Source organism: Neophocaena asiaeorientalis, unplaced genomic scaffold (assembly GCF_003031525.2).
Source record: "Neophocaena asiaeorientalis asiaeorientalis breed wild unplaced genomic scaffold, Neophocaena_asiaeorientalis_V1.1 scaffold89, whole genome shotgun sequence".
Classification (NCBI taxonomy): Eukaryota; Metazoa; Chordata; class Mammalia; order Artiodactyla; family Phocoenidae; genus Neophocaena; species Neophocaena asiaeorientalis.
The window spans coordinates 3,805,083-3,832,310 of record NW_020172592.1 but is presented as its reverse complement, the minus strand read 5'-3'; the positions used below and the strand labels follow the sequence as shown (position 1 = coordinate 3,832,310).

At 39.2% G+C, this 27,228-nt stretch overlaps 1 protein-coding gene across 1 annotated transcript in view; it reads right to left on the bottom strand.

The window, feature by feature from the left end:
* DNAH11 (dynein axonemal heavy chain 11) overlaps positions 1 to 27,228 on the bottom strand; it is a 307,654-nt gene that overhangs the window by 166,648 nt on the left and 113,778 nt on the right. The window contains 9 exon segments of the mRNA XM_024738428.1: positions 1,293 to 1,370; positions 2,199 to 2,393; positions 3,616 to 3,708; positions 8,652 to 8,790; positions 13,921 to 14,037; positions 16,917 to 17,062; positions 17,180 to 17,336; positions 20,650 to 20,810; positions 22,628 to 22,759. Coding sequence (XP_024594196.1) covers positions 1,293 to 1,370; positions 2,199 to 2,393; positions 3,616 to 3,708; positions 8,652 to 8,790; positions 13,921 to 14,037; positions 16,917 to 17,062; positions 17,180 to 17,336; positions 20,650 to 20,810; positions 22,628 to 22,759 — 1,218 coding nt within the window.

The window sequence follows — 27,228 nt, the reverse complement described above, 5'->3', positions numbered from 1 at the left end:
TTCTCTGAAGAGCCATGGCTTTTATTTTAGATATTATCATCCTGATCTCCTCTCACAGGGGTTTAAAGGACTGATAAACAGTTGTCAAATACTTTAGAATAATCAGTTGCTAAATAACATGGCCCAAGCTTTGGTGCTCTAGTTCTATAAGCTTAAGCAAAGGTTGAATAGGACGGAATCAATGAAGACTAGATGAAAGAAATTGAATGTCTTAGAAATATTAAGCTTCTATTTTTAGAAACCATTAATCTACTGAAAATTATAGAATTTAATTTTATCCTTCCTTGCACCATGGCTCACATCTGAAACTTACTTTTAACAAAATAATTACAGGTCTATCAGTAATCTACTTTACTATTTCAAGGATCACATTTTTCAGTAGAAAAAGCCCTATACAGGGCTTCCTTTTACACGTATTCCACTTTGGGTTCTGACCTAAATACTGGCAAGTTCTAGACACCCATGCTCTAAAGTCTCATATGCCCACTCTGCTTATTTTTAGTTGCTGGTTACTAAATATGTTTATACCCAAACACCCTCAGTTAAACCGCATGCGGTTCTGCATTATACTGTCTGCCAAGCAAGAAAAGAAGTATGTTGCCAGGACTGTCAGTAAGACCAAACAAAATTAAGCAGTGAACTAAAAATGGGGATAATAACACCCATGGCCTATCATCGCTGTGCAGAGTAAATCACACATAATGCACCTAGCAGAGTACATAATAAGTATGTCGTTTTTACTTCCTCCCTTTCTTTTCAAGTTGTGTTCTGGCCCTATAGAGGGCTATATTTCTGGGGGAGTATTGAAGAAAACTATTTGGGTTTTTCTTAATGATATGGGGAGGAGACACTAGGATAACTTGGGAAATATAAGAAAATAGTTTTGGTCAATGTGGGTAGGGCCACACCAATCCTACAAGCCAGGTATCTTACTCTAGAGTCTTTCAATATGTTTACTTTGGATAAAAGAATTCAGGTACATTATCGAAAGATGAATAGAGCAGGATGGCACACATCTAAGTTAGCGAATAGGATGCTATCTCACGTGGAAAGCCCAATCTTCCCTCAGTTTACTTACTCGAATGCAATGTTCTACTAGCTCCTCTCTCCCTGCTCCCGGTATAAAGGAAGGGTTTCAACTGATCAAATAGCAATGTTAGAGTCTCAGATCCTAACTCAAAATTATGAGCAACTTCACTGAAGGGAACTCTCAAATGGAAGTGAATGTAGGTCTCCCACCCTACGCAATTTTGTTCCTTTCACGGCTGAAAGCTAACAGGCGTTTACTATACCTTGCTCTTTCCTGTGCCTGCACTTCCAACGACAAAAACAGAGTGTCGCAAGGCCAACAGCTCCTCAAGCTGGACAACCTGCAGACCAAACAACCACACACTAGTTTCCTTTAATGAGTTTGTGATTAAAAAAAAAAAATCTGCCCATTTTCACCCAGTTCTTTCCTTACAACTTGAGTCAGCCCCCACTTACAGCATTACATTCCTGGAAAGTTAGAAAAGATGACAAGTGCAAAGTACAGTTGCTCCCAGATCTCTCAACGTAGAGTACGGGGATGAGGATGAAGAAAAACCATTACTTGGTGAGTCAGTGACACAGGCAGAAGTGAAGTACAGAGGTACTTGGTACATGGCAGGGGTTAGTTACAAAAATCAATGACTCTTCATGAAGTGGGACCAGAAACAGCATACGGCCAACATCATCTACAACTGACTAATGACTTACATCCTTTGAAATATCTATAACAGATAATCTGTATGGATTTTAACATCCATGTATTCTCTACACCCCAGACGAGTGAGTATATGCACAAGCCTTTGATAACTCAGGTGATATCATATGTTTCTCCCCCATTACAAGCATGTGCTAATGACATTATTTCCAACTTTCTCTAAGATGGAGAGAAAAGAAAGCAAAATTAATTTTTGGTGCACACCACCGAGAAGAACCAAGGAGTTTTATAAACTAATGAAAAGTCTGCTTACATTGAAAACCATGACTTACCCTCTCTGTGTTTTCACCTTCTCACAGAATGGAACTATATTAGAATGCTTTGATGTATATATTAAGGGCATCTTAAGGTCAGTGTAATATGTAAGTTAATGTTTTGGCTGAGTATCACTTAACCACAGTTATTGTCAATGCACCTCCCAAGGGCTGCCATGACAAGGAAATGATCCTTTTACTTTGAGGATGAAGCTTTCCTCGGGCTGCAGGCGGAGCTCCACGGTGGACTGCCTGACCATCTGTTCAAAGTGGGGCACTCTCCTCCGGGGCACATCCAGGGCTGGAAACAGGTCACCAACCAGGCCCAAAAATACAGGGATGTCATCAGTCACTAGTTTAGGCATATTGAAGTCCCTTAATGCTCTCATGAGTACCTAGAAAGGGAAAGAGAAAACGTTTCATTAAAAAAGCCAATACAAGGTCTAACAAATACCTAAACAGCTAAAGATGTAATCATGAGATAGACACCGTTCTCTATTAGAATGGCATTCTATCTACAGGGAGGGTAACTGCTTACAAGGTCATATATCAGAACAGCAGAAAGCTCTGCTGATACCATGGATAATCTCAGACTAAAACCAACAAAGAGGCCCCGTTCCTCCCTGGATAATGTTTTGATCTTAAGAAAGGGTCTGAGGTACTTCTCTCTGTAATCTTCAAACTCCAGGATGTAAATTAACCAAGGCCATGAGACCGTTTTGTCCAAACTACTCTAAGAATCTCAGAATGATAAACTCAACCCATTTTTAGTTTCGGTTTTTCTTCTATTTTGGCTGAAAACCAAAGAGGCCTTTAGATTTTAAAAGCAGTAACTTGAACATCAGAATGACTTTTACAGAAAGAGGTAAATGTATGAAATCTTGACCCAATCATGAATTGTGACTCAGAGGAAGAGGGAGAAAGGTTGGAAAAGAGAAGTAGAAAATCACATGATAAATATCCCTTAACATGTAAAGAAACTCACAGGAATAGACCTTTTTCAAAATCTCAAGCCATACTGCATCTTCACACAGGCTGTATATCCATTACTCTCACTACTTGTTTAACAGAGAAAAATGCACGATGTGGGTGTTATTGTTTTTCCCCACGAAGGATAGTGGAACATTCCCCTAGTAGCTCTAAATAACCAACTAAATATATCATTGGTGTTAGGTGAGCATCCCCCCTGTTGCTTTCTTTAAACTCATCTCACAACCCATGAAATGGACATACTTTCTTCCATTAGATTATGTCTTCATGGACTTTTTCAGGATTAATATCCCAACTCAATCAGATTTTCTAAATGTTCCTCAGAGAAAATCAAACATTGATTACTGAATTATTTATGATCGCCAAAATATTTTTCGTGGCTGATATTCCAGAAGCACTTACAAAATCACATTTTCTTTCATATATTCATATCCTTTTACTCAAGAATACTTGTGGTCTTTTATAACATAAGAAATGCCAGTCCTCAAAATATCCTGTATTAAAAATAGATGTGATGCTTTTTAAAAAGTCATGCTATGTATGACCCACCATCCAGATATATATACTTTTATTTGTACAAAGCCATTAAGCTCTTCACTTGACAAAATCATATTAGCATTGCAGTACCTGATCTTCAGGTCTATTTTTATCTCCTCGTTTCAGGGAGCCAGCTACAACCAAGACAGATTTAATAGCACGAAGTCCCCAATCATAATGATCCTAAAATCAAAACACAGATACATTTTTTCAAAGATTTTATGAGGGAATCAGATTCTCATTCCAGAAGTAAAAGCCAAAAGCTAAAAAAAAGAGTTCAGATAAATATGTGTCTTAATGATGTAAAACAATATTCTCTTCCCCTCCTTGAAATTGCAAAAACCGTGTCCCTTCAGCGTCCTGCTTCTTTTGCCTGATTCTCCACCTCTGTCAGCAAATCTCTTCTTTCCATAGCGTTTAGTTGCAGTATTTGCCCAAGGCTCCATCCGCCTTCCTCCCTCTGTTCTCTCAGTAAGCTGCTAACTCAGGGGTTCAATTATTCCAGTGTTTTCACTTCCAACCACAAGCACACTCCTCGTTTTCTACCGGCAGCCCTGCTATTCCACCCATTCCCAGCCCTGCATCTCTAACTTCCCTCATTACTCTTTTTTTAAATTTTATTTTTAATTTTTATTGGAGTATAGTTGATTTACAATGTTGTGTTAGTTTCAGGTGTACAGCAAAGTGAATCAGTTATACATATACATACATACAGTCTTTTTTAGATTCTTTTCCCATACAGATCATTACAGAGTATTGAATAAAGTTGCCTGCGCTATACAGTAGGTCCTTATTAGTCATCTATTTTATATATAGTAGTGTGTATATGTCAATCCCAATCTCCCAGTTGATCCCTCCCCCACACCCCTTACCCCCTGGTAATGATGATATTGCTTATGTGTGGAATCTAAAAAGGGTACAAATGAGCTTATCTACAAAACAGAAATAGAGTTACAGATGTAGAAAATAATCACTGAACTTTAATAATCCAGTTTTGACTGTATTAAGTGCCAACATCCAGGCTGGAGCATCTAAGTGATTAAGAAGTGGAATCTACAAAAAGGGGTACAAATGAACTTATCTACAAAACATAAACAGAGTCACAGATGTAGAAAACAAACTTATGGTTACCAGGGGGTAAGCGGGGGAGGGATAAATTGGGAGATTGGGATTGATATATACACACTACTGTATATAAAATAAATAACTAATAAGGACCTACTGTATAGCACAAGGAACTCTACCCAGTACTCTGTAATGGCCTATATGGGAAAGAATCCAAAAAAGAAAAGATATGTGTATATGTATGACAGGTTCACTTTGCTGTACACTTGAAACTAACACAACATTATAAATCAACTATACCCCAATAAAAATTAAAAAAAAAAAAAGTTCAGTGATTAAACCAATACCTCTTCGAGACTTCCACATTACCCCTACACGAGATTCCTTCACAGGCTCCGAGCTCCTGGAGCATAGACCCCATGCTGATTTTTTGCCTTCTAGGTCCTAGCACAGCGCACAGCACACAGCACACAGCACACAGCACACAGCACACAGCACACAGCACACAGCACAGGGCAGGAGGCTCAGGAAAGATACACTCTATTAGCTGACTGACTGTATGTACCCCATCTTCTCTCCTTTGTCTTCTGTCCACAATCCACATAGTAACAACCATTCTCTCAATATCTCCCACCTGTGCGTGTGGGAAAGTCACTTAACCTCTCCAAGCCTTACTACCATCATCTCTAAAAAGGTAGATTAAAGTATCCACCCACTTCACAAGGTTGCTGAAGTAAAATGAGTTAATGCTTTGTAAGTAGTGAAGCAACACGTGTAAATGTATATGCTTTTCAGTACATTAATAGATAATAAAATCAATTTAGTGGGTCTTAACCATCATTTTTGTTGGTACTAAAATAGAACAGAATGGAATGAAAAATACCAGGGTGCACTGCAAATAAGGGTAAGAAGTGTTTGGTGAAGATTTTTGTTTCAGTGGTGCTTGGGTGCGTGTGTGTATGCATGTATGTATATATGCATGTATGTGTATACTGACTCTCAACAGAAAGGTATTTTTTACTGTGGGTCATGTTAAAAATCATTTGAAAGCCACTGATATATAAAGAAGACTAGGGCTTGAGAGGAGGGAAAGAGAGGGGAAAGAGGAGGCCAGGGAGATTGGGGAGGGGCTAAGTCATCGCAGTAACACTATTAAAGGAGAGGATGTACAAAAAGATACATACACCCCAATGTTCATTGCAGCACTATTTACAGTAGCCAAGTCACGGAAGCAACCCAAATGTCCATCGACAGACAAATGGATAAAGAAGATGTGGTACATACATACAATGCAATACTACTCAGCCATAAAAAAGAATGAAATAATGCCATTTGCAGCACCATGAATGGACCTAGAGATTATCACTCTAAGTGAAGTCAGAAAGAGAAAGACAAATATCACAGGATATCACTTATATGTGCAATCTAAAATATGACACAAATAAACTTATTTACAAAACAGAAACAGACTTACAGACATAGAAAACAAACTTATGGTTACCAAAGGGGAAAAGGAGGTGGAGAGGGATAAATCTGGAGTTTGGGATTAGCAAATACAAACTACCATATATTAAACAGATAAACAACAAGGTCCTACTGTATAGCACAGGGAACTATATTCAATATCTTGTAATAACCAATAAGGGAAAAGAAGATGAAAAAGATTATATATGGGGCTTCCCTGGTGGTACAGTGGTTGAGAGTCTGCCTGCCAGTGCAGGGGACACGGGTTCGCGCCCTGGTCCGGGAAGATCCCACATGCCGTGGAGCGGCTGGGCCCGTGAGCCATGGCCGCTGAGCCTGCGCATCCGGAGCCTGTGCTCCGCAACGGGAGAGGCCACAGCAGTGAGAGGCCCGCGTACCGCAAAAAAAAAAAAAGAAAAAGATTATATATGTATGTGTATGTATATAACAATCACTTTTCTGTACACCAGAAACTAACACAGCATTGTTAATCAACTATACTTCAATTAAAAACAAAAAGACGACTTGATGACACTCCTAAACATTTAAACAGCGCAAACAACTGCTAACATAATCTTCACCATTTTCATCAGGTTATTCCTTTGGTCAAAAATGTCCACTGATTCTTCTCAAATCCATTCCTACAGCTTAGAAAACTATCACTGGACTGTGTTCCTAACTCAGCTTTTCTGTCTGGGACAAATTTCTTTCCCCTCATCTCATCTCTGACACTTACTTCTGTTGAGTTGGAGAGCCCTTTCCTCAACTACTCTACCCCTCGCACCCTCTCCCTCCTGTAAGTGGTTACAGATATCCTAGAAAGGGTTAGAAAGGACTGGATTTAAATCTTGCTCCTACCACTTATTAGTTGGGAACTTTGGATAGGTTATTTACTCAGTTTCCTCACCTGTAAAATGGAACAAATAAGACCAAATTCATAGTATTTTTGTCAAGATAAAAAGCTAACACATGGTGCCTGTTCAGTAAATGTTGGTTCCTTTCCTCCTTCAAACTATGATAATTTTTTCATCCTCCATTTCCTTCTAATTTTTATTGCATGTAAACTAAATCTCCTACATAGGTTCTTTGAAGTCAGAAATCTAAGTGTCTGCTTCATTTGTTCTGTGTTTACCCCATTCATCGTTGTCAGCAATAACTACATTACTTGAATACAGTAAATGCTTACTAAATGTGTTTAAGTATTAGTACTGGGAATGGGGTATGGTTGCAACTCCACGTATCCTGGGTCCGGTAACACTTTTTTCTTCTGACGTTTTCCCATTATAAAATTAAAAGGGGCTCATTGAAAAAAAATAAAATGGTATCACAAACAAGAATAGGTAAAAAATTTTAAATACTCACAATCTTAGTACCCAGAAACAAATGTTAAAAATCACAATGTATTTTCCAGTCACTTCATATGTATATAAAACACACAGTGTAATATAAAATGTACTGAATAAAACACACGCAAATTGTAGATCACATCGACAGTTCACTGTACTGTTTTTTGCATATAACATTGTCACAAGCATTTTTCCACATTATCAAATTCGATATGTTTTACCCCAGAATATAAATTCACAGTTGTTAAAATGACAATATGAATTTGCCTCTCAGATTCCAAATTTCACCCCAACAAAGGGTAATTTAAAATGAGTACATCTGGCAGTACAGGTAACTGAGTGGTTCTAGCTGTGATATTTTAATACTTTCATCCTTCATCCTGGAACAACTGCAAAATAATGTCACCAGGAATTAACAAGAGGTCACCAAAAGAATGAAGTCAAAGGTGATCAAAAAGCTAAATTTAAAAACAGTGACGCTGATATAGATGGCATTTTTGCGGCCCACCAGCAGCTTCAATGAAACAGCAAGAAGATAGTAACTGGAGAGTAATGCATTTATTAATTTGGCCCATTTCAGAAACAAAGGAATTGTAGAGCAAAAATAAACACAAACAAAAAAGCCATGTCTACCTTCAAATAAAGAAGTACCAACAAAACGAGAAAATCTTTCATTTAGCATTTCTCAAGGGTTTTTCAGAAAATCAGCTTTCCCTGGCTCTTATGAACACTCCCGCCATCTTTCCCTGGAAAATAATATTCCCACCAGGAAAGGGAGGCATCATAAAATTCATATCTAATTACAGCACTGATAATATTTAAAGAAAATCACATAGCCCACTGATAAAAGCTGAATTAAGTACAAATAAAGCCTTCAACTTAAAATGTCTCAAGTTTTTTTTTAACAACCTTTATATGTGCTCTCCATTACTGGCTCCAAGTTGAAGATGAGGAAATTGAGGCACTTAGGGACTAAAGCCATATCCTTTTTAGCACGAAGAGTATATGATTTTTTTTGTTCTTTGTTTCTGAATTTTATTTATTTTTTTATACAGGTTCTTACTAGTCTTATTTTAATTTCAAAAAAAATGAAGAATTGTAAAATTCAGATTTTCAAAATTTTGGGGAAAATATAAAACTACTCCTAAATGTCTAACTGTAATTTGAGTGATAAATTACCCAGTGTCCATACTTCAGAAGCTGTTCTAATGGGGTGTAAAAACCCAGAAAAAGTAACATAATACCCCTCACCTGCTTGGACAGGAGCTCCTTGCAGAGTGTGTACAATGTAATAAACTTGCGGGCTAGTGAGCGTGCGTCCACAAAACCTTCAGCAACTAACAGGATTTCACAGATTAGCTCGATGTCAGGGGCCACCATGGCACAGGGTCTACAAAGTAAATATGAAATTTTGTTTTAAAATGCGATAAGGTAATAAGTACAAATGGCTGAAACCCAGTGATTAATGTGTACCAACATTCTAACCATTCCCAAGCAGGTCACAATTACCTCTGCCAATCATAGCTAACAAGACCCTTCACTTCAACTAAAAAATGCCCAGGAGTTACTAGACACATAGAAAAAGGTGGAAAATATGCAAATGGCATAAGCACGGGTGTAGGAGCTGAAGGGAAATCTGTGGGTACAATCGGTAAACTTCCACTTTAAGTTGTCACTGCACAAAGATGAGTGATGTTTTGTGCTTAGAGGCCAGCCCTTATTTGTGGCCAGTGCTGTGCTGGTGAACAGTTAACAACTGGCTCTCCAAAAAATAATGTTTGCTGACTTCCATGGAATCAATACCTCCACCGTGGCTGATTCCAATCTATCAACACGGTATCACTAAACTTGCAGCTGGCACGAGATGTGAGGCTGTACACCACCATACAGACACAAGAGACACAAGTACCCTAAGAGCGCAAGTATTGATAAACTAATTAGGAAATCATGAGTTTGAATGCTTATCACCTTTGTCTTTAATAGATGTTAATCAAAAGTTTATATAATTTGTTTTTTTATTAGTACCTGTGCTTTACAGCCACCTCACAAAACTCATGAAAAGTTAACCATCAGCTCCTGGGCTTCCCTGGTGGCGCAGTGGTTAAGAATCCACCTGCCAATGCAGGGGACACGGGTTCGAGCCCTGGTCCGGGAAGATCCCACATGCTGCGGAGCAACTAAGCCCATTGCCAGAGCTACAGAGCCTGAGTGCCACAACTACTGAAGCCTGCACGCCTAGAGTCCATGCTCCACAACGAGAGAAGCCACTGCGATGAGAAGCCCACATACCGCAGTGAAGAGTAGCTCCCACTCGTCGCAACTAGAGAAAGCCCATGTGCAGCAATGAAGACCCAACACAGCCATAAATAAATAAATTAATAAATTAAAAAAATTAAACAGCAACAAAAAGTTAACCATCAGCGCTTTCAAGCTCATACCAGCCATCTCCAACACTGCCTGTGGCCAGCTTGGTTAGACTTCTAAGCTGAAAATTTATCAAAACATAACTTTCAAATTCCCTTCCTTTTGGAGGAAGACTTCCAAAAAGTTCTCGCAGGACAATTACCATTAAAAGGAACATTTGAGGGCTTCCCTGGTGGCGCAGTTGAGAGTTCGCCTGCTGATGCAATAAAAAAAAAAAAAAAAAGCAACCTTTGAAAAAATTCCACTCAACTGAAGTCCAGTGCAAAGAAGGAGCCAGAGTAAATAAGCCTGTCATTTTAGACTTTTCCAGTAATATTTACCCATCTGTTTTTTGTAAATATTATTACAGTCTACTGCAAGCCTATCTAATTTTTCATCCTAAACATTCCTGAGTCTCTGGATCTATGTTATTCACTGCTTCTACCTAAAGTAGCCTCATGTTTTTTCCCACAGTTTTTTATGTAAATAGGGGAGGGAAGAGGCTAGCATATTTACTTCACTGGTACTTCCACTAACACTGACAACTGATATTCGATGAGTATTCTTCATACCATAAGGGATGCTAAAAGCTTTTCAGGCACTCTCACTCAGTTCTCTCAACTCTTTGATGTGGCTACTCTTCTTATCTGTACTGCACTGAGGTGCAGACTAAGGTTCTGAGCAGTACAAGCACACAGCTGAGGCCACGTGGTGGGGGTCATGATACTCTCAAGGCTCAGGCATGCTGCTTCCGCTCATGAGCACTACTTGCATCACCCAGTTGTCCTTCAGACTTTGCTGACACCAGTCCTGACCCCCATACACAAATGAGTCTGCACTTACTTAAACCAAATTTATGAAAACTTCACAAAATAATTCCCAATTTTAAGACCCAAATGAAAACATGTATTGATGCAAGATGAACCGTATACAAATGTAAAAGTACTGCAGAGATGTACAATTTTCAAATGAAAATATTCTACAATCATTACATTTATTTCTAGGATAGTTATTCTCTAGAATGTTTTTTTCAAGGAAAATGGACATTATAAAATTGCTATGCTAGAGAGAAAGCTATTTTATGAGGAAAGGAAGATGTTCACTAAAACTTGCTAGAATAATTGACAATAACAGAAAAGAATTCCGTTTAAATATTCATTTCATGCTACTTATCAAAATAAGCCCTTAACAGATGAAGTACATTTGAAAAGTCATAATATAAAAATTAAAAGAGAATACAAATGAAGAATACTTAAACATCTTAGATGGACAGACAAGCAAATTTTAAGCTTAAAAGAATTTAAAGACATCACACTAAAAACTACAGAGGTTCTTACGTTATATGTGAAGTAGCATATTATTTCGAAGGTAGACCGTGAACAAAGACACATATTGTAAACACGAAAGAACTCTTAAAAAGTAAAACTGATAAGCCTCTAGCTCATCAAGGAAACAAAGGGAGAGAAGACACAAATTACCCTTACCAGACATGGATCTCAGGACATCACCAGAGATAGTAAGAGAATATTATGAACAAATTAATGCCAATAAATTCAACAATTTAGATAACATAGAGAAATTCCTTAAATGATGCAAATCATCACAACTAATTGAAGAAAAAAATCTGGAAAATCTCTGTATCTATTAATTTAACTGATCACTAAAAAGATTCCCACAAAGAAAAATCTAAGCCCAAATGGGTGAATGGCTTCACTGATTAATTCTATCAAATATTTAGGGGGTAAATAATACCAATCTTACACAAACTCTGAAGAAAATAGAGAAGGGAACATATGTCAAGTCATTCATGGGGTCAGCATTACCCTGATGCCAAAACCAGATGAAGATATGACAAGAAAGCACACTACAGAGCAATGTCCTTCATGACATCAATTTTAAAATCCTCAACTAAATAGTACCATATTGAATCCAACAATACATATAAAATAATATCTCCTGACCAAGTGGAGCTTATCCCAGGGATACAACGTTGAAGAACTGTTTAGCATTTGAATAATCAATGAGTACAGTTTAGCACATTAACAAAAAGAAGGGGGGGATCCATACAAAACCTATTAAAAAAAAAAAAAACTTCTAAAAGAAACATAGTTGAAAATTTTTGCAACCTGGGGCGAGTCAAGTGTTCTTAAACAGGATATTTTTAAAAACCATGAAACAAATTGATAAATAATATTTCATTGAATTTAAAACTTTTATCTTTGATGGGCACCATTAAGAAAACGAAAAGGCAAGCCACAAATTGAGAGAAAAATATTTGCAATATGGGTATTTAACAAAGAAACTGTATGCGGAGGGCTTCCCTGGTGGTGCAGTGGTTGAGAGTCCGCGGGCCGATGCAGGGGACACGGGTTTGTGCCCCGGTCCGGGAAGATCCCACATGCCGCGGAGCGGCTGGGCCCGTGAGCCATGGCCGCTGAGCCTGCGCGTCCGGAGCCTGTGCTCCGCAGCGGGAGAGGCCACAACAGTGAGAGGCCCACGTATGGCAAAAAAAAAAAGAAACTGTATGCAGAATACAGCACTTCACAAAAGGGGGTACGGGAATGGTAAGTTAAACGTAAAGATTTTCAACATTACTTACCGTCGTGGAAATGCAAGCTAAACCCACAATGACATACCACTACCTATCTATCAGATTCACTAAAACTAAAAAGACTGACGATACCAAGTTTTGACAAGAATGCAGAGCAGCAGAAATTTTCATACATTGGTGGTAAGGGTGTAAAAGGGTACAGCCATCTTGGAAACCGTATTGGCAGCTTCTAATAAAGTCAAACGTACACCTGCCATGTGACTTAGCAATTCCATTCACAGATATCTACCCCAAAGAAAACATATATTCACACAAAGACTGTACGTGAATGTTCATAGCAGCTTTATTCATAACAGTCCCAAACTGGAAACAATGTCCATCAACTAGTGAATGGATAAATAAATTGTAGTATGTCTCTCCAATAGAGTGCTCATCAGCAACAAAAAGGAAGGAACTAGTGATATGCGGGACAACTCAGATGAATCCCCAAACCACAATGTTCAAGGGAAGCAGACAACACAAACAGGTACATACGGTAGGGTTTCGTTTACAGGAACTCTAGAAAAGGCAAATTTAACCTCGAGTCACAGAAAGGACATCAGTGACATGAGGGCTTAACTTCAAAGAGGCACAAGAGAATGTCTGGGGGTGTCAGAAACATTCCATATCTTGACTGTGGTAGTGTTTTCACCAACTGGATACTTAAGGGGGTGCATTTTATCACATGAAATTACACCTGAACAAAGTTGATTTAAATCAGAACAGGTTTGTATACAACAGCACAAGTTCTCTGACAGACTGCTAATAAGCATATAAACTGTCAGAGTACATTTGGAAAGCAGATCACCGATCAAGATTTTAATCAGTCACCAAGTAATTCTACATGTAGGAATCTATTCTGGGTAATAACCTGAAATAAGGATGACTCTTCATGTGAAGGGATGTGTACGGCCGGCTACTTTATGATCATAAAAAACTGACAAGAGAAACACAAGCCCTCCATGTCAGACAACAGGGGATGGTTAAGAAAATTATGGATGAGCCCTGGGAGAGACCATTTTGGAGCTACAAAAAATGGTATTTCCGAAGAATTTTCAATAATATGACAAACTACTTATGTCAACACATTAAATGAGAATTAATGAAAATCTAACCTAATATCTTAACCTCATAAAACAGGAATTATAAGAGACTAGATAAAAATACAACAATCATTATTTCTGAGTGGTAAAGTGGTAACTTTTTCTTTATTCGCTTCCGTATTTTCCAAATATTCTGTAGTTTGTGAAGATTATATTTATAATAAAAATATCATGACAAGAGAGCTAGTATTAAATGTTCAAATGTACTATGTAACTTTTAAGGAATGATTTTCAGTCCTGGTTTCATATTTCAAAATAATTAATTTATCATGGTGAAAGTTCTCTCTATAAAGGGATCCCAAAGATATAATAAAGGGTTCTCCACAGAAATTCCCAAGTAGAAACAAATCATTTAACAGTGCAAACCAGCAACGTTAGGTGACATGAGTGCTCCAGATGCTAACCCACAAAGCATAACACTTGCCTGAAAAGAGCTTTGAGATTTTCCGGTAATTCGGTTCGACCAGCATATCCTGGGTTCATAGTAATAAATATTCCAACTGATGGCTTCAGTGTGATAGCTTCCCCAAGAAATACAAATCTATCAGAAGAAGAATGTTGATGGAATTAAATGTGTTCACTGAATATGAATGCACATTGACAAATGCAAACCAATGCAAAATGCAAATTATTATTAGGAAGCTGTTTATGCTGTGTCATTTTCTTTAAAATTCATAAGCATACATATTTTGAAGAGTGTTTATTAAAAATACATTCCCTTCCCCCAAAGGAATTACAAGTATGGCAAGTATTCCTTTGTGTTTTAGCATGGCTGCAGTACGCTAGAATATAAAAATGAGGACTCGACTACTTTAACAGTTAATGAAAGGTGATGCCATTTTTGCCTTCAACGTGGGCTGCAGTTTCTTGAATGTGATACGGTACAGATGCAGAATGTCCATGCTAAGAGGAGAAAGGGACTCCTTGTTCTGTTGTTATAGTGTCCATTTACTCACCCTCCATCTCTCCTTCCCTCCCATTTAGTCAACAAATATCTGCTGACCACCACTGAGAGGGAGATTAGCGTGGTGCTTGTGACAGCTAGCTCTGGGGCCAGACTGGGAGCATTCAGAGACCAGCTATATCACTTTATGCATACTCCATTCCCTCATCTAATAAAAAAGAAAAAGCATGGAGGATAATGATATTACCTACCTTATTGGATTACATGAGAATTAAAAGAGATCATGTACATAAATGGCTAAGGGTACAGTGCCTAGGCCCTGGTAAATACGCAACAGGTGTTAGCTATGACTACGGCTATCATCATGACTTGAAGGTTTTGGAGAAGCAGTGAAGGATTTTCAGAAAGCTTTGAAAGGGCCATTAGCCTGTTGATGGCCAGGGCAATGGAATGGTAAAGGGCAGTAGGAGCCAAACTGAAGGACATGTGGAAGGAAACTTCCAAATGGAGGGAAATGAGACAAACAGAAGGCGTTCTCCTGTTGAGAAAGGGGAGGGCTAAAGCGGTTAAGGAGCTGGGCCTCCAACACGGACTAGGGAGGGAAAAGAGACAGCCACAGTTTTTAGGACTAAGAGTTTCTTAGATGCTTGACAATGAAGAGAAGGTGGATTGTGTTTAGTCAAGGTAAGAATGGAGAAATCTTCATTCTCAGAGTATCAGGCTGGGGAAGGCAAACAGGCCTGGCAGGTGGCTAGGGCAGCAGGGTAGCTGAGCACTCTTCCACTAAACAGAGCAGGGACAGCCATAAGCCAGAAGCATGGACCTCAAGGGGGCAGAGCCAGCAAGATGCTGGAGAGCTTTGTGGGTGAGGCACCGTCCCATCTCTTAAATCCTTGAGGGGAAAGAGAATGTAATAAAACTCATGAACTCATGAAGGAGCCTAGCAGTTTGCACATGGGCTAGCATGATGATGAACAGGTACAACTCACATACGTGCAGACATGGAGACGGTTGAGAAGCATGGTTGGAAATTTTCAGAAATCCTTGCATTGATCAGTTATCTCAATCTCCGTAAGAAAGGATGGCCTCAAAGGCACCTGGGTTACATCAAATAAGAAGATTTTGACTAAAAGCTAAATCAAGTATATCTGGGGATCAAAGGCGAAGAATCTAACTTCTGTAACATGACATTAGATCAGGGGTAGTTAAGGCAGCAGACATCTGGTCACAGGAAACTGGTTTCCCAGAGCCATGTGGCGGAAGGACTGAGAATTTTTCTAGAAGGTAGAAATATCCAGATGTATCTACAATAACTGCAAACTTCTGTAATAGGTTCACAGTTTGAAAGGGCTGGATGATCTTCCCCTGATGGGAGACTGACATGTTCTTATGGACAAGACAGCTAACTGAGCAAAATACCCTAAGAAATGGGAGTCAATGGGTAGGCCAGATACATGAGATTTCACTGTATACAAAAATGTTACAAAGAAAACCACAACTGGGTATTATAATACTGATTTCTCAAATGAAGTCATCAAACCCTAAGCACCATGTTTTGTCTTTCAGAGTGCGGCACCAAGTTGGGAAGCGATTAGGTTCTAGCTCCATCTGGAAAAGTTTTGGCCTGAATAACTGGAAGAATGTGGGGGTGTATTCTACTGGGACAGGATAACTAACAAAGCAAGCGTTAGTGGAAAGACCAGGATTTCGACTTTGGCTATATTAAACATGAGAGGCCAATGAGACATCAAATGGAGTTTTCAGATGCCCCAAGACAATTGCTGACGTTGTATATGTAAGTCTAGATATCACAGAAAGGAGGTCTGGGCAGCTGGTAGCCAGCACCATCAATATGGTATTGAAAGCCACGTGACTAAATGAAATGACCAAGGGAACAAGTAGACATAGAGAAAAGAAGACACCTGAAGATTGAGGCCTGTGACATCCAACATTAATAGGTCAGGAAATAATAATAAAAAACAATAGCTAACACTGACATGGTGCTATGTGTCAGGCACTTGCCCAAGTGTTCTGCATTTAATTCCCGCTGTAATCCATAAGGTGGGTACTGTACTTCTCCCCATTTTATAGATGAGAAGCAATCAGCAAAGGAGCAGCCCTGAGGGTGGGAGAAAACTGGGAGGATGCAGAGTCCTGGAACCGATGTGAAGAAAGCGTGTCACGCAGAAGGGAGGGAGTGACTGTGTCAAATGCTGCTGAAGGTCAAGTAAGATCAGGACTGAGAATTGATAACTGGATTTCGTGTTGTAGAGGGTGCTTATTCTTCCACTGATTAAAGTATGTGATACACCTTTGTTGTAATGAACACTTAAAAAACACGGCTAAAACGCAGGAGGTTATTCAAAATAATTCTTCACAATTAACCAGTCTCTCTCATTTTAACTATCTCCTGGGACAGGAAGAGGCAGCTGGAGACTGTGAAGATGAGGTCTCCTGCATTGCTCTAAGGTTCTCTTTCTACTTGTAAGAACAGGAAGAAGCTACACGCCGCTCACCTCTTCTTCCTGTTTCTGATGGCATCGTGTATCATCTTCACTTGTACTGCCACCACGGAGAGAACTTCCACAGAAATTCGATTGAACTCATCAAAGCAGCCCCAAGCTCCTGTCTGCACCAATCCCTTATAGATATTTCCTATGGACTTAATGATGGAGTGAGGCATTAAGAATGTAACAGAAAAGGGTTTTTAGCTATTAGTTTGACTCATTCCAGGTCAGGAATAATATTGTTAGGATGTATCATTTTATAACTAACTTACTTTGTAGTCCATTTGCTCTGAACAGTTGAATACATAAACCACCATGCCCAGGGCACGGCCAAGATCTTTGGTGGTTTCTGTTTTCCCTGTACCAGCCGGGCCAGCGGGAGCCCCACTCATGGTGAGATGAAGTGACTGAGTTAAAGTAATGTAACACCTTTAAGCAAAAGAAAACACAAATATTACGATCTTCTATGAGATTCCTAAAAGATGTAAAGGACAATCCAATATTTTTTAAAGTTTAAGAAGTCACGGTCTAAGAATCTGGTTATAACACAAAATACTGACACATCTCTGATTCGTTCATGGTAAGAGTCAGGATAATATCAAATTTAATTTTAGTTTGGCTGTTTAAAAGTAACAGAGAAGAATGTACTGCTTTATTTGTCTCATTTCCTAAGAGCTGCATATTTGAATACAAATGACACTTAATTTGCAATGCTCTTGAATTTCTGATATTCCTAGGTAAACATATTATTAATACGGCAGACATCTCAAACTACTGTTTATAAAAGAAAAATAGATATCTTGGATGATGAATGAATGAAACACTAACTTCATTAAACTGCTATTTAATAAATACATTAAGAGATGAGATATGTAAACATAAATACAGAGTATGCAAATAATATATACCTATTTCACTGTAAAAAGCAAATGTAACAAAGATGTAACAATTTATTACGTTAAAGTGTATTCAGGAATTCATTTTGAACGTGTCGCTACGTGTCTTTAGATTACGATAATAGTTATTTTTGCAGGGAAGATTCAGAGGTTCTTAGACTGAGGAAAATTATGCAAAGACAGAATTTAATACTTGTAAAAGAAGGAAAACTAATAAACGGTGAGGACCTAACGTGAGGTTTCTGCAGACTCATGAATTATTTTTGTCTTAGTACAGACAGTGGATCTAGTGGGAAGACACACACGCAGAAGACCCAGGACTAGTGTCTACTCTGCCACTCATCAGATAAACTTAAATTACATTTCTGACATCAACATGTCTCAGTTTTCTCCTCCATGAAATGAAGTTTATCGTAGGACTTTGTTAAGAAAGCCAACCCAACACGATAGCCAAGTGGTGACGGCAATGGACTGCTATGAAGGCCAAAGGTAAATGCCTTAAAAAATTCAAAGTACTACGCAGATAGAAGCAGTTACTTATGGAAATGGAGAGTGTTTCTGTATTTTACAGCCATCACGTTTCAGAGCATCTTACAATGAATATGAAATTGAAAGACCCCTGGACTAGGAATTATAGCACTTTTTATGGTGCAGACTATCCCCTATTAATCTTTTCTTGTGGTTCCAAGTTTTGCCTGACATATGACCACCTATATGCTGCAGACTACGTTTCCTCCCTGCCTTCCAGCCAGGAGCAGTCAAGTGACCAAGCTCCAGCCAACATGCTATGTACTGAAACGAGTGTGCTAACCCTGGGATGCCTCCTTTGAGACGTTTTCCCCTTTCCCACTGGCTGAAACAAATGTGCAAACCACGTGTAGCATGTCAGCCACCCAGAAGCCTATACAGCTGGACCATCCTCCTCGGGAATGTCACACAACTGAGACCCCAGCTGCCATGTTATCGAAGGACTTATATTCTGGGTCTCTCTGGAACAGCAGCTTAGCACCCCCAAACCAATCCACCTGTGTTCCAGCCCAAATCTCTCAATTACAAGCTTGGTTGACTTGGTTCTCTGAACCTGCCCACGTAGGGGAGAAGGAAATGCTCTCTGTCTAGTCTACCACACAAGGGGAAGGTCGGCATCAAACAAGACGTAGTGAAAGTGTTTGAAAGGCAGCATTGTATTAATCTAAACAATTAGTAAACAATCCAAAGAAGGAAATGGGAAAGAAATGTACATAGTGTGAACATCTTATACGGCCCTATTCACTCTATGAAAGGAACATTCATCTTCCTTTTAACTTCCAAATAAACCACATAGTGATCTTTAAATTAAAAAGTTAATAAGCTATGGGCCTCACACACCGGTAATTTTTAAAAATGCCTCTTCCCCATTTCTCCTGTACGCCGTGCCTCTCCCCACCCCCTTCTCTATGTGCAAGGGCACGTATACAGCAGACTCTGGCATTTGCAGTTTTGACTCTTCAAGCGATTTTGTCAAGCTACGAAGTTTAATCTCTCACCCTGAAAGCAGTACATAAATTAACTAATTAAGATAGTGAACACTGACTTTTAGAGCCAAGTTAAAGGGAACTGAATTAGAGAAACAACTGCAGAAGCCATACGATTTATCAAGGACAACATCACGAGCAGATCAGTGTGTGCGAGAAAGATCACAAAGTTAGTGAGGGAAATCCAGCAGCCTCCCAGGGCCACCGCTACCCAGCTCGACAGACAGACTTGCTACCGTCTGCCCTTCCGTTCCCAGATCAAGTATACGGCATCGTGGTAACTGGATAACTGGGAACACGTACATGATCTTGAGGTGTGATTTCTCTTTCATGAATACCAAGGACTAAATATGCTTTCTCCCACCAAACAATTCAGCAGAGGTTGGAATACGAACAAAGAATCTCACGTCTGACCGTGTGTATCTATTAACTTGGAGTCAAGTGGCAACGAACGTTTAAGAATCCCTTGCTCCCTTGACAGGCTTGAGCCACACTGGGCTCTGTGTCTACCCCTTGAACCTACCAAGCTCCTTTTCCATCTTAGAAACTTTGTACTTGTCTTTGCCTGTAACTTTCTGGCCCAGGATGTGTGCATAGCTGGTTCCTTGTTATCATTTCGGTCTTGGCTCAAATGTCCTCTCATACAATCTAGAGCCGGCTCTCCCTTCAAGACGCTTTCTAACCTATCATCCTGTTTTATTTTTGTCACACCATATATTACCACCTAACACAGCTTTGTTAATTTGTTTACTCTTCCTCTTCATTCCCAGCCACTCACACACCACACTCCCCTAGAAAGTGTGCTCTGAGAGAGCAGGAACCCTACCTGCTTGACACTGGGACAGTTCTCAGTACAGTGCTTCAGAAGTACTGTATCTGATGAATCATTTCTGTTCTCCTTTTCTTCCTTTCACTGTATGTAATCCTTCAAAAATGAATTCACTACAGGCAATTCCCGTTTTTACACTTCTAATAAAGGGAGGCAGTTTTTACACTTCTAATATCAGGGCGTTAGCCATAAATAACCAGAGGGAATGGACTCCGAGATCAAAGATGCTGCCTTCAGCCATATTAACTGCTCATGATTTCATGATGTGCATACCACATAGCGTCTGTAATTCTGCTTTTGTAATTTGGTTCTCTCTAACGTGTCTCTAACACCAACATTTGCTATGTCACTCAATTAGTGCATTTACATTCTGCTTTCATACAGTTTCGCAATTTGTTCATCATTTTCTCACAGTCCTTTATTTTCAATCTCAGACATCTTTACCCATGCTGGGGAACTTTTGGCTTGGTTTTTCCCATCTGACTCCAACTTATCATTGTTACCTGTCAGTCAGAGGAGTGATCACTAGTCGAGGGCTGTTTCCTAAATACTCGTAGAAGTACTGCAACTGGGCATCACAAATATTAACGAGGCAATGTTTCTGGGTGTCCTCCCACCGGTGACGAAGTTGAGAGCGCCAAGCAAAAGTGTGGGGAGTGGTGACCTAAAAACATCACATGATCATCACACACGGGACGCTGATAGTTTTAAGGCCACAAATGTAATCTATTAATCTAATCAACTCGGTTGAGTCGCATTTTACTCTTAAAAAATCTCACAAAAGGTAGGTCTCTTGTATGCTACTGCAAATTGTAATTGCATGTAGATGGATGAATACTTAATCAGAAATATGTGTGTAATAAACGTCTTCATTTTAAGAAGCCTATTACTGTAAAACAACATCAATTTGCTGAAGCAATGCTTTTTCCCCTTTCATGAATCACCCCAGGTGATTTGATCACTTTTGTGACTTTATATTCATTATCACCGAAGTCAGATGGAAAAATACACTCTGTATTAAAATAGCACATAATCCATTATTTCTGCATGTCAGAGGTATAAATAAACTATACTTTCAACCAAGTCCATTCTCAAACTGTTCTGCTTTTAGTAGAGATTTCCACGTCATTTTTCATTAAACCAAACAACAGTGGTTTTTTCGTTGCTATTCCTTCTTATTTCACTCAATTCTATCCATTATTTTCCCAGTTTGAAAAAATAATTCCAGTCTCTTTCAAAATCCAATTGACCCAAGGGTTTCTTAGGAATCACTGGAAGTTACCAAAATTATTATCTAGTCATTTGTCTGATATCTACATAAGTCTCGACATTGCATACTTATGCATACTAAATGAGCAGGAACTAGACAGTCTCTATCTCTTTAAGTACAAAATAAAGAACATATTTTAAATCAAAATTTATCCTGCTGCAAGCAAATCACCACTGATAAAACATAATAAAATATGCAAGGTCATATTCAAAGAGTAGTTATCAATCAAAATGAGAATACATGGTAATGGTGTTTTGCAAGGATCAGTTTTAGATTAGCAATTAAGCAACACTCTTCACTGATGGTCCTGAACCTGGATCAAGAAGTTTTTTTTTTTTTAACTTTATGCTTACATAAGGAAGCATTTGCTAGCACTTTGTGAAGAGAATTAAAATTCACTTTGCTTTTAATAAATTGAGAAGGAACTAGAAAAACAACAGCAAACATCTCACAATACAAGCATGCATTCAAATTGTGAAAGGAAATGCCACTCTCAAAAAACAAAAGGGATTTGGAAGAAGTAGGTTATGGGCATGGTATGTCAATTTTGTTCACTAGACAAGCGTATTTCAGACATTTTAAGTAGCAGTGTATTTTGGAAAAAGGGTGAGAGATTCTCCTTCCGCATTAAACACTGCCGGTATCTAAGAGACACGTGGACTTTTTAAAGAGATAAGAAGGTTAATAACACACTGAAAGGATTAGAAAATAACTTCTTTAAAGAAAGTAATTTAGCTTTGAATGGAAAAGACAAGGGGTGGCCAACATTTCTCTTTTTTCAAAAGGAAAATAATCAAAAGCACACAGAGATGGTTTAGGTGGTACACAATCTTACTGCTACTGGCTGGATAAGCCACAGTGGTGGTTATCACAGGCCAATGGATAATTATGTGTAGAGAAGCTGGAAGACAGGGAAATGAACACGTGACTTCCTATGGCTCCTCCATCCTGACTTAATTTTTGGTTGATCTGAATTAGAGGCTCCTGACTTGGCCGAACCCTTTGGGATAACTCTCATGAGGATAATATATTTGCTAACCCAAATAAAAAATACCCAAAGTAAATGCACTCAGCTTCTTAGGACTAATTAAAATATACAACCTTAAAAAAACAAACAAACAAAAAAACGACTTTCTTAGAAGTACTCTTGATAATAAATACCACTTTTAGGAAACAGCAAAAAACACATGAAATTTCTACAAATAACTTGCCTTCTGAGAAATAAGTTTTGCCACCACGTCTCTGGCATGGACATCTATGGTACAAATTGTCATGATCTTCTGCCTGTCTCCAGGTAGAAGTTCTCCCAGCAGAAGTGCAATCAGTGTATTCAACTGAGAAATCTAGAAGGCGTATTTTTTAAAGGAGGTAATAGTTACAAATACAGAATCTTACAGCTCAGTAGTCTTTATATTTGTAAAAGTCCCTTTAGTTTACAAAACTATTTCAAATACATTGTCCCAGCTGGCTGTCAAACCACCCTGGGGGTAGGAGCAGGAGGGAGGGATTTAATTAAATTATTTAATTTAAATAGAATAAATATTATTACTGCCCCTCCCCCCCTCCGCCTTCTGAGCTGAGACTCAGAGAAGACAGGTCAACCTGGAGGTAATGACAAAGCCAGAGGCAGAAGCAAAGTTTCTTGGCTGCACTGAACTCACTCTCCATGTAACCACGATCTGCTCTGCAACTTTGCTGGAAGAGAAATGACCGCAAAATTTTAAATGATCAAACTGAGTTAACATCTGTCGAAGTATACTAAGGACTAAATACCAAGTGCTGTTTTGTTTGGTTGGTTTTGGGTTTTGTTCGTGTGTTTTTGCATGGGATGTAGGATGATAACTGAGAAAAGATTTAAACAGTACAGCTGATGACTAACCCACTTAATTCTTATTCATACCCCTATTCTTGTCTAAACAAGAATTGTCTTGCCCACCAATTTCTTTTTTTTTTGATCCCCAAATTATTATTATTATTTTTTAACATCTTTACTGGGGCATAATTGCTTCACAATGGTGTGTTAGTTTCTGCTTTATAACAAAGTGAATCAGTTATACATATACATATATCCCCATATCTCTTCCCTCTTGCGTCTCCCTCCCTCCCACCCTCCCTATCCCACCCCTCTAGGTGGTCACAAAGCACCGAGCTGATCTCCCTGTGCTATTCTTGCCCACCAATTTCTGAGATCAACAGTTTTCAAACTACTGGTCTCTTTTCCTAGAATGGAAAGGAATGAAATGGAATGGAATGACATGGAATAGAATGAAATAAAAAAGCTGCACTACAGTAGTAAGAATATGTACTGTTTTGTGAAAGTTTATTTCAGTTTCACACTTGAGTGTATACGTATGTGTGTAAACTTGATCTGATATAAAATATATCTTACTGTTAACTGTGGTCAGAAAGTTCTGAAGGATACTCTTAGGTGGTCATTTTGTTAGCATGCTTATTTACACAAAACATTCCTGTCTTACTCAAAGCTTATTAACAACAACAACAAAATTCTGCCTTATTCCGGGGTATCATATTGTAAAACTATACTGTCCCCTTTCCGGTTTAGCTCTGCAAAGGACAGTCAATGACAAGCTGTTAGAGCCTGAAAGAACTGGTTGCAACTGAATATATCATATCATCAAAGGCTCTCAAACCTTTGTACCTACTGTAACAAACATATTCCCTATAGTACTATTACCACATTCCAGAAAACACCAAACAATGCAAACTGCCCAGAGACTGCTGTGCAGCTGCCCTGGAGAAGATTCTATAATTACAGTAAGCATGGAGAAGGCAGGCAGGATGGCATAACCGCAGCGCACACAATTCACATTAAATCAGAGTCTACAACGTGCCCGGCACTAACTAGGATTATCGTCTGTGTCACCTCGTGTAATCTTCACAACGATCTATTATCCTCATTTTGCAGAGGAGAAAACTGACTCGTAGGCATATTAACCACACTTGCTAAACAGGGCAGGGGGAATTCAAATCCAGACACTCTGACGTCAGAGCCTGAGTTCTTACTGATCACATCACATAGATTTCCTGTACCAGCCTCCACAAGATCAATCCACCCACCACTTTCAAGTTGGACAAATGGTAGTTATGCAAAAAGTATTCCAGAGAGACTTAAAATCAAACACAATGAATAAGTGGTTCAAAGGAATAAAAAGTACGTACTTTAGACATTCAGCATATACAGCAGCCTTATAGCTGTTGCTGTATATTCTACTTTCAATATCCTACATCTATCTACAAAATGTAGTTACATGAGAAGAAAAGCAGAGGTGATTATTATTTCAGTATGCCATGTTCAGTGTTCATCATGATTTTCGGTTCCATGAGGGCAAGGTCTGCATCTGTCTAGCTGAGTGCTTTGTCCCCAGAGCCACTAGCTGTTGAAAAGTAGGTGCTCAGGGACTTCTCTGGTGGCGAAGTGGTTAAGAAACCACCTGCCAATGCAGGGGACACAGGTTTGAGCCCTGATCCGGGAAGATCCCACATGCCGCGGAGCAACTAAGCCCGTGTGCCCCGACTACTGAGCCCATGCACTGCAACTACTGAAGCCTGCGTGCTCTAGGGTCCACATGCTGCAACTACTCAAGCCCGTGCCCCTAGAGTCCTGCTCTGCAACAAGAGGAGCCACCGCAATGAGAAACCTGCGCACCACAATGAACAGTAGCCCCCACTCACTGCAACTAGAGAAAGCCCACGCACAGCAACAAAGACCCAACGCAGCCAAAACACAAACAAACAAAACTGAAAAGTAGGTGCTCAATGCATGCTTGAGTACTGAGTAGATGACTGAATGAACAGTAATAGCGTATACACATGTAAGTTTCTCAACAAAATTTATAGGCATGTTGGTTAGAAAGAAGGTACTTTGGCATTGGATATTTTCTATCTCGGTCAAGATATCCAGTCTTTAGAGTCACAAATCTTACACCAGTACCAGTACTTGGTTAGAAAGAGTTGGTTGTAACAACAGTAATAATATTTTATGTCTCTTAAGAACATTTTTCAAGTGCTTTCACAAGCAATGTCTTGTCTGAGCTTCCCTGTGATTTCTCCATTATTGATTCTTTTTCTACAAAAGTTCTGTCAAGTGACAGATGATTAAAAATACAGCTCATCAACATTATCTGGACAGCATTATATGTTGGGGATCTTAAACTGTCTCTCAAGATTAAACTTTCCCAATGATGCTCTTTTCTAAGTAATAAAATTCTGTACCCACACACACACACAAATAGTAGTTATAAAATATCTATCATCTGGACAGTGGCATCAGGAAGCAATTACTATACATTCATATTGTAACTGCATACAAGTTTATGGTCTGTGACATATATAAAATGTTCCTCAGCAGCTTTTAAGAAATATATACCTTATCATGTAATCAGCACTTATTCTTGCCCTTGATTAAAGAAATGTCACATGATTTTCTACTGGATCAAGGATGTTTGTCTCAGGTCAAAAACGTACCTCTGAAACTCAAGTGGCTCTTTTCCCAGTACACCTTGGTTTAGCTGGAGCATATGTACGGTGTATCTTGAACCAGAAAGAAGCCTACCTTCACTTACAGTCCAAACTCCTATCCATGAACACAAAGCCTTCCACGACCTCCCATCACTCTTTTCCCACCTGACATCACTCCAACCATCCTGGCCTTCTCTGTTTCTCCATCATGGCTGCTTCAAGGTCACAGAGACTGTTTCACCTGTGTGGAGTCATTTTCCCTCTGATCTTTGTAGAGCTGGCCTCCTCTCATTATTCAAGTCTTACTTTAAGTTCACCTCCTCAGATCAGCCTTCCTTGGCCATCCTATTTCCACCTACCCAGTTATTCTACATGTTCCTAATTTATTTTCTTCATGGTTCTTACTAGTATCTTATCATTCACTTATTTACTTCCTTGTTTACTGTTTCTCTCCTCTGCTTGACTGTAAGCTCTCAAGGAGCAAGGTCCTTATCTGTCTTATTCAACACTACACTCCCACATGTAGCATAGCAGCCAGCACAAAGCATGTGCTCAGGAAACACTCGTATGAATAAACAAAGGAAGAGATGAATGACAGCAATAATACACACCTGAACAACATTTTGTTCTCTCATCCCCTCAATCACACAACACTAACGTGGTTACTGTTTCCAGAGCTTACAGGCCAATGAGGAATGCAGATAAATAATTACAATTGTTTTGCTAAGGCAAGTACAAAAGTACTATGACAGCACGCAGAAATAGGACTTGGCTTAATCGAGAGCTTGGAAAGACATTTTACAGGAAAGGGTATTTATGGTGAGAACTAAAGAGTGAGTACGATTTAGGCTGTAGAGAGTTTAGGGGTTTCCCACCCAGGGAGGCAGTGTTTAAGCCACAGGAAGCAGCTCAGGATATGGCAGGGGGCCCTGGGAGGGAACTGAAAAAAGTCTGGGATGGTGAGAGGGAAACGGAGAGGCAGACCAGGTATGTAAGGATGCTGTAGAGGGAAGCAGGGTCCCAAACACGCAGGGCTGGGCCAACTTTCTGACGGTCTGAACTTCAATTCAAGGGCAAGAAGACACTGGTGAAGGGTTTAGGGAGGTGGGGTGATAATCGGATGTGTGTTTCTAAAAGATTTCTCTGCCTCTAGTATGATTAATTGGAGGGAAACAGGATTGGAGAAAAAAGACCAGAGAAGAGGATGCTACACTCATGGCAAGAGAAGAGTAGCTGGGACCAGGTTATTAACAAAGTAGAGAAGGAAACAGTAAGAATAACTATATTTAGGGCAACTGAAGAGACTTGGTGGTTGACTGGGTATCAGGTGAAA